A 12,030-nucleotide genomic window follows, 5' to 3' on the forward strand; every position below is an offset into this window, starting at 1 on the left:
AGTTGTGGAAGATTAGGTCCAGCGCTTGACACGCTCTAGTTGGTTGCGTCACTAACCGTGTAAGGTTAAAGGCCCGAAGAGTGGCCTCAAGGCCCTCAAGAGCATTCCCATGCCTGGGCAGTGGCAAGTTAAAGTCACTTGCTGCAACAGTTGGAATTTTAGGCATTAAGTTGGTTGCTAACCACGTGAGCAGCTCCGCTCTAGAGTCATCATTGTGGTCCGGAGGAAGGTAAACCAGGCAGCATTGGATTTGAAGAAGAGGACTCCTCAGTGTCAGGGAGACTGCCTCAAAGTTGTTAGACTGGCTCACTCGTGTCCTTATTGGCTGGAAGCGATCGTTGAACAGGATTTCAACACCTCCGCCTCGCCCGTTAATTCTGTGATTCCCAATGTGTTTGTAAGGGGTGTTAAAATGGGTAAGATCAAGCTGTCTATCTGCCGCTAACCATGTTTCTGTAAGGCAGATGACATCAAACTCATTAAGCAATAGGAGAGTCTGGAGACAATGAAGCTTGTTTTTTAGGCTGTGTACATTCTGCATAAACCAAAGAATCTCTCCTTCGTGTGAACCTGGTAGCAAGTCATCCTTTTGTAGCTATGGCTGTTTATCTCGCCTGGATCCGCTATAAGCGATCGATCTGCTCTTCTCTTGGAACGGCTTTATGAGGGTGCCTACCGGCCAGCAGCTAGAATCCAAGACGATATGCTTTGCATTCGCAGGGCAGGAGATGATAAAGGAAGAATAGGTCGGGTGTCTAGTTTTGATCGCTTTTGCGTCTAAGTTTATCCCATGTTCTTGGGCAAAGAGTGCCCTGATACTTTCCACTTTTGTTGCTGGTCCTAGTCTGGAAACAAAAATTCTCTCTCGGGTCTGGACAGCTGAAATATTATATATCTCCTCAAGTCTCCGCGACAGAGGAACCGAGGCAGGTTCAGTAGGAACCGACATATTAGGCTCCTCGCATGGAGTTCTGTTACCTTGTGCTTTCACAGTCAAAATACTTTGAGCGCAAGCCATTTGTGGGTTATGCCTGGGAAATTGCGCAAGATAGTTAATTTGGTCAGAGAGACAGAAGGCATCCGCTTGAGCATAGATCCGCTCCTCCCTGTTTTGGCGATGTACCAAGCAGCAATACTAAGCTCCCTGTACTAAGCAGCAATAAGGAATATATATTTATTTATTCACAATTTTTCAAGAATTTTTTTTATTAACTAAAATTAACAAATCATCAGCATACGCCGTATTTGTTATACTGTTCAGAAAATTGTTCCAAAACTTCATCCGTGGAACAATTCCACATGTTAGAACTAAAAATTGTTGCTTAAGAAAATCTAATTATACTTAGTTCTGTTTTGTTTATTATATAATCACAAAAAATAAAACAGGCCTTTGGGGAAATCGTGTTATGTTCACTCTTTTGAGAATACCAGCTGACTAGAAAGAGTCGAAAGCTCATTTAAATTTATGAAACATTATAAACAGCGTGTGAATATTAACTTGCTTTTTGATAATGAAATGGAGAAATACATTTAACGCCATGGAGTTTCAAGTCATCGGCGTGACCACATGTTTGAATTGGGGATAATTTGAACGAACTAGAAGTTCTTTGGACAGGCATCGATCATCCATAAGTAGGATATTGGCCTTCAAAATAATGTAGTATTACAGATCGCTGTCCGCTGGATGGTGCTGAGAATTTAAGTGCTTCTTGGTCATTTTAATTCAGTAATGGTAAAAAATGGTAACCGAGACTCAACTTGAACACTTTTTTTTTATACTTTAAACTTCGGTCTCAGTAACGAGAAATAAAATTTATAGAAATCATTAATATTTTATAAGTTGTGAGAAGGGCACATGTGGTTGAGTATGCTTTACTAAAATTAAAGGATACACTTGAACACAACTTTTGATTATGAAATATCTTGTGAAGTATGGAAATATACAAACTTTGATCAAATGCGCAGACATTCGCTGTAGATCTTCTTTGAAGTTGAAATGGAGATTGGATTCAATGTGGACACAGAAAAGTGGAGAATGACTTAATTTAACGCGATAAGAATTTTTTTAATAAAATATCCAGCACTTTTCTTCTCTTTGATGTTGAACTGTAGATTGGATTCCACAGCGAGCCTGGAGACATCATTTGTACGAGTATATGAATGTTTGGCGATTTGATGAATTAAGTCTTGTAACCTCACAAAATATATCAAATAAACTAAACTTTCATAATTAAAAATGGTATTAAATATCTTTAATTCAGTTTCAATAGTTTATATTGTTCTAAAGCAAATTTCGTTGGAAGAAATAAACACATTAAAATCCATGCTGAAAACTTAATCTGTTTCACTGTACTGTTTCTTTGAGAAATAAGGAATCGTTCCTAATGAATAGTAAAATGCCTAAATCCTTAACATCAAGGTTTTCACTAGAAACATTTCCTTTCAAGGATAAATTGCTTGGTGATTGCAGATTTATTTAACTGCGCGACGTGTAATTCTGATTTCAGTTTATTTAGAAACCCTTGTCGAAATTGATTCCGAATTAGTAAAATAAGAGATAAAATTCACCATGAATTAGAAGAAATTATAATATAAAGATAATTGTTTTGTTAAAGATCAAAGCAAGAAGCCTTACCTACAACATCTAGATATCCAACTTGACTTTTCATTGGTTGCGTATTTATTTGGCACATATAATATCCACTGTCATCGGGTTGAACGTTCTTTATTTGAAGAAACCACGAGCGGTAATCATGCTGGGAGACACTCAGCCTTTGATTTCTAGTAATGACGTGGGTGTGAATTGTCAGTAAAGTTTGTTTGTCAACGTGTATCCAGGCCACCTGAATAAATAACGTAATATATATTATTTATGATTTAATAAGCAGGATATTAATTTAATTAAGCAATTTTATTAAAGAGTTTAAAATACTAAAAGCATTGATTTCAATAATGATTACATTTAAAAGAATACAGAGAAATATTTTATTCGGATATTACGTTAATTTTCTTGAAAGAATCCTTTCTGAATTGAAAAATACCACGGGAATTGTTAAGATGCTTTGAAAAATTCTGAAAAAGGCTGCGTGGTCAAAGTGTAGAGTTTGCTGGTTCAAATCTTCTAGATGCCACAAAATATGCATATGCTACTGTCTGATAGTCACTCAGTGTCTAACTACCTCCACCAAAAAGTGTACATGCTATTTTGTTTTTCAGTTTATCTCTTTCCTTTGTTCCGTGGAAATTTTCTCTACTCTTTAGAAAGTGCTGTTAGGGCTCTGTAACACACAAATAAGCAACGAAGTCTGAACTCAGATAATATCTGTAAGAAGTCTATAATGATGCGCTTAAGATTAGCTGTCATGTACAAATGAGTGATTATCACATGATAAACAAGGTGTTTATTGCCCATGCAGTCTCCTCCCTCCACGTTCTTGTTGGCATCTGGCATTCTTCCTGTTTTCGGGGTGGCTCCAAATGAGAGTTCTTTGCATGTGATGGCTGTGTTTATCAGAGCAGATCTTTAATTTGCATGCCCGGGAGAGTGAGAAGCAGATGGAGCTGCCTCCACACAGCAGAAATTATTAGATGTCTGTTCTGTAATGTTGGGAAGTAAACGAGCATCAACTAACGATATGGCTGTAACGTGACGTGGAATATTGCTGGCATGTTTCTTTTCTACTGTGCAGTTGAATACTGGATAAATTAATCCTGATAATCTGGCGGAAGTTGAGTTGGAATGAGAGGAGAGAATTCATTTAGAGGGGCCCAACATTCGGACATATTAAAACATACAAATGATAAAAAATGACTAATCAAATCCGTTATTAGCCAAACGTAGTGTTATCGGGAGATTTAAAGATGACCTGCCAGTACATGTCTGGTCTAATTCGAGAAGTAATTCATATCGCGTGACAGTTGTGCTGTAATTAAATTAATTTCCATTTTAAAGTGATTGAAACTTAAAGCGGCTGTTCATGGATGAATCATACACTCTAAAGCAGCGGAGGTTTATTCAAATACAGTCTTTGTCCAGAATTCATAGGAGACTGTTTGTTATACCGAATCGACAAATCTATATGCAGTTTCGTTGATATTGTACAGCAGCTGGGTTTCCGTCCTCTTGGAAACCAGAGCTCATTTTGCTCCCTCCCTCGTGCTCAGTTTGGCTAGCATTTGAAGTGGCAACCAAACTGGGCATGAAAGAAATATGCGAAGAAAATGCGAAGTGTACTGTCTTCCAGGGATGGAGTTCAGCTTCGTAGATGCGCAAGCCTAATGTTTATGTTAAAGTAGGGAATATTAAATTTGGCGGTGTCCTTTTCTCTGTTTAATAAATATAATTATTACCAGACTGTATTTAATGTACTACAGCAGCCCTTTTGGAGGTTGGAGTTTTGCAGCTTATGTGTTATTAATTTAGTTACAAATATAATAATGTACCGAAAATCCTCGAAGTATGGAACTGGATACATTTTTAACTTCTCCAGTCAGCTTTCATATTTATTTATTATTAAAGTATACAAATAAAATATAATAACTTTGATTAAAATGGACAATAAAATATTGTGTTAAAATATAATTAAATAAAATCTAACACACACGAACTTTTGGCATCTGTATTTTGCATTTTCAATGGATGTAACGTGGTCCTCCAGATGGATGGCTTCACCGATATAGCTCGCATTGCTGTCTTTACATGGTATACTGTAAATAACCCCATTTCTTTGTATGACTGACATAGGAGTGGCGCCTCCGTAGCCAGGTGGGCAGGAGCAGCAGTGCGTAGCATACGCTTCTTGATTAGACCGAGGTTCGAGCTCTTGACCACCAAATACGGAGGATGCGGAAAGGTCATGGAATGACCACCGCATATCTCAATTATTATTATTAGCCATATTGTGCAAGGAAGCCTGTGACTTATGCTGCACCAGCCAAAAAAAAATTACCGAGAGAGAGAGAGAGAGAGAGAGAGAGAGAGAGAGAGAGAGAGAGAGAGAGAAGAATGAGATATCCAGCTCAGCACTGTGGGTGTGCCAAGCCCATACTCACCAGATGTGAGCCCCTTGTCTGTACTTGTTCCAGCAGCACTACACCCTTCCTAAAATGAGGGCCCCCAGTCCTGTATGCCATACACAAGGTGTGACCTGACCAATGCCTTATATAAAGGGATAATCACTTTCTTATCCCTGCTAGCAAAATTCCTGTGTAGCATCGACAATACTCTGACATGCTCTGGCAGACTGTTTGCACTGCTCAAAAAAAACTATCTGCCTGCACAAGGACTCAAAGGTTTTTCATTCTTCACTACCCTGAGTGTAGCACCGCACAGTTGGTACATTACTCTGGGATTACTGCTACCATGTGCAGTGCTTTGCATTTGTCAATGTTGTCTTCAGTTACCACTTCTCAGCCCATCTGTCCTACTTTTCAACATCCTATTGCAATAGCATACTGTCACTACTATCATTAGCAACCCTGCCAACCTTTGTATCATCTGCAAACTTCGGCATTAATCTTGATATACCTTCGTCAATATCATTGATAAATATACAAAACAATGCACCCAACACTACACACCCTGGGGGACACCACTAATAGCATTTGTCAACGAAGGGCAGTGTCCAATGATTAACACTCTCTGACTTCCCACTCAACCGTCCCATTATCCATAGCAGCATCTTCCCCTTAATGCCATACCTCTCCAATTTGTATATTAGCACTCCAAATGAAACAGTATCAAAAGCTTTCCTGAAATCCAAGTAAGGTGGATTCCGGTTATTTGGGCAACCGGTTAATCAGGGCAGCCATTTATTGGGGCAAATCTTAAAAAACAGAAACCAATTGAGAAAATAGCCAGGGTTTACTTCGCTTAATTGGGACATCCCGTTTAATCGGGGCAGGAGACCGCAGCACTGGAGATTACCTCCGATTGTCTCCGACGGTACCATGTGGTTCAGTCGAAATTCTGGAAGTCACAACCATAAAACAATAAAAAAAACCACCAGCAGTCACCTGTTTGTCTATTGGGCCTTTCTGCCAGTGAAATCCATCACAAACGGACAGCAAACCCGATCCTACTGAATCCGGGACAACACCGACAGCTGGAATCCCGTGGGTCATTATGGTGAAATGCGTTTTATACTTCCATGAAATCCCCAATCATACAAAAAAATTAATTTTCAGATCTTCTCTTCATTACTATTTGTAAAGCTTTAACTCGTTACTTTGGATGGATAGCATTCAGGAAATATAGTCACATACTGAAGAGCAATATCCCAGTTTGTCTGAAACGTAAAATAATGAACCAATCTATACTCCCCCCCCCATGACTTATGGAAGTGAAACTTGGGCACTCACCAAAAGAATGGAAGAGAAGCTGAGAACTACACAACGAAGAATGGAACGAATCTATATTGGGAATCAGACTGTTAGATAAGAAGAGAAACGCATGGATTAGGCAGCAAACTCAAGTAAAGGACATTCTTATCAAAACTAAAGAACTAAAATGGTCTTGGGCAGGACACATAGCTCGAAGACATGATGACAGATGGACTAAGAAAATAACAGAATGGTACCCAAGAGGAGCTAGAAGAAAACCTGGAAGACAAAGGCGGAGATGGATAGATGAAATTCATGAGTTTGTGGGTAGTAAATGGATGGCCAGTGCTCAAAACAGAAGGAACTGCAAAGTTGCTGGAGAGGCCTTCATCCTGCAGTGGATTGAAAATGGCTGATGACGATGATGAACAACTCGTTACTCCGTTTTCACTTGCACTTATTGTGTTACTTGTAATTTGTGTGTGCCGTGTTCTTTGTTATTGATTGCTTACCTTTTTACGGTTTTAAATTTTAACCCCCACCCACAAATGTCAGTGAACAGGAATGTCAACTAGTTCGTATGTACATATTACGGTACGTATTAATTCCGATTATTACGTATTTTCATGTAATTTTTTAATTGGTGAGGTAATAAAGGGTAAATTTGTGCTTAATATATCTTTTTTTATAGCCTGTGGATAATATTCCTCCTATTTTCGCTAATTAGAATAGCTGTTTAATAGAATTAAAATTAAATTCACAAACGTGATCACAATGAGCGGCGCTTACTCCACATCGTATAGTGAACGGTACTTTACTATGTTGAGTTCGTCGTAATGTAATTTGATTGTACAGTGAACCAATTGTAAAGGGGGGAATACATTGTATTTTTAACTATTTATGTGAAACTTCGGATAATTGGGGCAGCCGATTAATCAGGCCAAAATGCACTACTCCTGATGTGTTCCAAATAACCGGAATGGACTGCATATGATATCAAAATTATTCTTTCATCCAGTTCCTTTAAGAACTAGTCATATTGGTTAGACAAGACTTACCCCCAACAAACCAATGCTGCGTCCGCACCACCACCGCAGTCCCGTCCAGATGATCCTGCAGTGCCTCCCCAACCGGCGACTCCACTACTCCCCCCCGGAACAGAAATCAGACCAACAGGTCTGCAACCACTCGCATCACCCTCCGACCCCCCCCCGCGAACCGCAGAGACGCCCGCACACCTCCAGTCCGCGGAGACCTCCCCCGAGTCCAACGATGCCCTCACAACCACGGCCAAGGGCCCGCCTACTTTCTCTGCCGCCCTCCCCAATACAACAGGATAGATTTCATCCACCCCAGCTATAAATTCAACAATTTATCCTCCACCCCACTCTCAGCCACAACAAAACTATTCAAATCCCCTCTAGAGCCCGACAAACCTCCGCCATTCCGCTCCTGAACAACTCATGTGTGAATGCATGAGCAAAACACTCATTCAGCCTGGCAGCCATCTGAGCAGGATCACTCACAGTCAAACTATCAACATCAAGTGGAGGAATCCGACCCATACCCCCCACTCCAGAGCCCATATAAGCAAAAAAGTCCGTGCTGTTCCTCTTTGCCAAAGATTTCTCACAATATGCCCCCGCGTCCCCAACCCCCCAGTGACCCGCCCACAGAACAGCCTACATCTACCCTAGGCCCCCGTGACGCCCGACAATCTACATGCATCCCATGCACCCCCTTCACTTCCACGAGTCCCAACAGTTCATCCAACATCCATCCGGGCCCAAACCCAGAACAGCACTCCTTAATTGGCATGAAAAGCCCAGCCGCTTTCAAGATCAATTCATTCAACGCCCACCACCCAGAATCCGCCGTTGGCAACATCATCAGTTGGTCCCACTGTGTTTTTTAATTCTGTACAGCGGTCCCACTGTTTAGAATTCAAAAAATTTCCGAGACCACTGTAGTCACCTTCGTGAATGCAAAAACTCCTCCCCCCCACCCCCGATACCAGTTAAATCCCCAAGCAAATCCCAAACCGGCACACTGCTATCACTGCCACCCAGTGGCTCCTCCATCTGCAAACTCCCAACGCACGAACAATCACTGCTGACAACCAGATCAAGAGCACTAGTCCCGCTGGTCGCTCCCGAACATTGTGCTGCAGAAAACAACAACGCAAACTCTCAAAAGCCCCGGCAGTGTGCGAGTGACCAACCCACAAGTTCCAGTCAATATCCGGATAGCAAAATTCCCCCTTACAAGGCATTCCGATTCACTAGCCCTACCTCTCTGTATATCTGTCCACCGCAATCATCAGAGTCATCAGGTCCACAACAAAACCCCACCCTCATTGCCGCCTTCCCAATGCCTATGTCACACCAAACCAACTCAACACCGCACCGTCCGTCCACGTCAACTGGATGCACCTCATTAGATTCCATGTGTCTCCCAACCAATGGCATAACCCCTCCTCCCCTCTCAACCCGTCCATCCCCTCGGCACACACTGCACTCTCCAAATTCCAATCCTGTACCCCCTACATCTGTGCGACACCACGTACCGATATCCCCACTACATCCACCCTTGATGCCCCGACCAGCACCTCAAATTCATCAAATTCACCTACTACACTCCCAACACTGGCGCTCATGCAAGCATACATGCACCTGTTCTTACTCTTAGTTACTCTAACACAACCCACGTATTTACTTGTTTCATGACTCTCAGCAGTTCCTGAAATCTCCAGGAATCTGTATGAACTCCAGGCTGTAGCTCATTCCAATAGAAGCAGTGGAAGAATCCCGGAGCAATATGCCTTAGTTGCTAATGCTCCAAATAACAAACAGACATAGGAGTTTTTAAAGGAAGGCGCATAATTTCTAGTTTCTGACCAGGAACTTGCACAGTGTTAATATTGTAACTGCGCAAGATTCTAGCGATATTCTAATATACTCATGAGTAGAAAGCAATACGAGCCATACCGGAAGCGCGGTTCGAGTCAGACGTAGGGTTTTGTGCTGGAGAAAAAGGGACATTCTCATGTTTCTGGATTAAAAACAGCTCTCAGTAATTTAATTTTTCTTTAGGAAAGTCTCATCTCTGGAGGACCGTTTTTGTCTTTCTTTCTATTTACAAAAAGATATTTCTATTTCTGGTTGACAATTTGACCATGCTCTATCCATGAGTGTACGAATTTTTCTGTCGTGGTGTGAGGGGGTCATGATATGACCTGTAATTAGTATATTGGTCCGCGCATATAGGTTTACGATATACTGAAATTGTTAAGCTAGAGCCTGCCCTCTTTATCATTACATCAAGAAAGAGCAGAGCATGGTCATTCTCTATTGAAATCTTAAAAAATTGGAACATACATTGAGATAAGCTGAAAGTGCTGTTTTGTCCCTCCAGGAGAGAATGGTGAACATATCATCTGTATATCTTTTCCATAGGATAATAGAGAACGGAGAATTAGGAAGGACATAAAATTCAAAAGTTTCCATAACTAAATTAGAAATTTGTTGGCTAATTGGTGAAGCCGTAGCTAATCCACAGATCTGCTTGTAAATGACGTCTTAAATAAAAATAGAATTCTTTAAACATAAATTAAGTCTTCACATATATCTGTTATTGTAAATGCTGTTCTAATTAAGGTAACTTCGATTTTTAAACGTTGTTTTACACAGTTTGTATGGTTGATTGGAATACTGGTATTAGCATTAAAGGCATATGATGCAAGAAAGCAAGCTTATAAAGCATCAGAAAAAAAAAAACACCTATTTCACCCATCCATTCGCTCCAAAAGTTTGTCCACTTCTCCCTTGAATTTATTTAAGTTATCAACTTCCACAACAAGAGATGAAGTTTGTTCCAGCAATTAACTACCCGCTGGCTAAAGGCAAATTTCCACACATCTATTCTACAACTGGCTTTCCTCAGTTTGAATCTATGCCCCCTGAGTATTGTAATCTGAGCAAGAGGCAGAATACCATTAGCATTGAGGCTGCACAATCCATTCAAGGCCTTATACGCCTCACTCTGATCGCCTTGCAGGTGCCTAGTCTCCAGACGCTGCAGTTTTATAGAACTTTACCCTTTCTTCGTAAGAGTACCTCTTTGTTCCCCTCGCCAGTCTTGTTGCCCTTCTCTGGACTCGTTCTAACAACTCTACATCCTTTCTAAAATGAGGCTTCCAGACTGAACGCGGTACTCAAGGTGTGGTCTGACCATTGCCTTATACAAAGGGATAATCATCTCCTTATCCCTACTAGCAAAATTCCTGTATATCAATGACAAGACCCTATGAGCTACTCTTGCTGCCTGTCTGCACCGCTCAGAAAACTCCTGAAACATCATATGGTATGTGGTTATCACTCATTTGCCGTTATTTTAAACGTATGAATTCTTGGGCACATTTGTGGAAAAACTCAGTGTGGACCATTAAGTGTTTTAAGTGATATACTTTGCTAGATTGTCAGTTGGGGTGCCGATACCAGAAATTATTGAACGTAAGGGAATCAGGGGTTTTGTGAATCTTCAGGAGTCCTGTAGCATGTGACCTCCAGTACTTTTTTTTTTTTTTTTTTTTTTTTTTAAATCTATTTTGATTTGTGCATGCCACCTTTTGAGAAAGGAATTTACCTTCTCCTAATGTATTCAGTGAGAGTTATGTTATCACTTTGTTGAGTTATCCCTATGGTGTTCAACGATTTCGTTTTACTTGGCTCTGTCCATAACCACCATAACATGTCCTTTATCTACAGAGACAACTACGATATTAGTCATTCTGTATGTCTTTTAAAATCTGAATGTTTTTTGGTTAGATTACTCTTTTGTCTTTTAGCTGATCTCAGGAATTCAACTTTGAAGCGAGCTTCTATCTCTGTTTCCTCCTGTAGATGTTTGCGGCTAGTTTCTACCCCTATAATCGTATAGCATCATTGGAACACGTGGGTGAGCAATGGCAAAATTTGAGCCTAAGTCCTATACATCTGTATATTGTTGCAATGAAGTTTGTTAACTTAGGTTCAAAAACAAATCGTTTGACGTGGTGTTGACTGTTGTTCCTCTCGCAGTTCCTGATGTTATTCTACGCGTAATTTTCGCAATTTCTCTGACAGAGCGGTCTTAAATCATAAGTGAACAAAGTAATGAATCGTTTTAAGATCTTAAAATTTCACTTGCCCTTCTCTTTTCATATTTCGTTCTCTTTTCATATTTCATCTTCTCTATCTAGTATTTCAATATTTGATGTTTAAACCTGCTAATGTCTCTCTAGCTTGTTGTCCTAGAACGGTCGTTTGATTTGAAAAATCTTTGGAGATAATTTAGTGATTAAGGTGCCTATGGGATAAATGCGAGATGCTGTCTATCTTTAGCACTTGCGATATAAAAAGCCCCTAACCAGATATGCAAAGAAGTGGAGTGGTTTGTAGTATAGCATTTGGAGACTCCTGCAAGCTATATCGATGAAGCCAACCATAGTCTGGAAGAACTCGTTGCATCCACTGAGAATGCTGGTTTTGACCGGTCAGCGATAGCCATGCACTATTTTTTTCAGGAGAGGCATGATCGCTAACCAAATGATATTCGAATATAGTGCACGAGATTTCAAGATCCGTCGCTGGTTGGAATCCGCCGAAATACGTTGGACTGGACACACTTTGAACAGAAATGGTGGTATGCGAGTACATCCCATCTTTTGAA

The 12,030-nt window shown here is 40.6% G+C and overlaps 1 protein-coding gene across 1 annotated transcript in view; it reads right to left on the reverse strand.

The window, feature by feature from the left end:
• The window catches only part of LOC150083312 (lachesin-like), a 271,161-nt gene that overhangs the window by 117,765 nt on the left and 141,366 nt on the right, over window positions 1-12,030 (reverse strand). The window contains exon 3 of the mRNA XM_090377171.1: window positions 2,636-2,843. Coding sequence (XP_090233297.1) covers window positions 2,636-2,843 — 208 coding nt within the window. The remainder of the gene's footprint in view (window positions 1-2,635; window positions 2,844-12,030) is intronic.

The sequence above is a fragment of the Mastigoproctus giganteus genome, chromosome 7 (assembly GCF_048544385.1).
Source record: "Mastigoproctus giganteus isolate SK-2022 chromosome 7, ASM4854438v1, whole genome shotgun sequence".
Lineage (NCBI taxonomy): Eukaryota > Metazoa > Arthropoda > Arachnida > Uropygi > Thelyphonidae > Mastigoproctus > Mastigoproctus giganteus.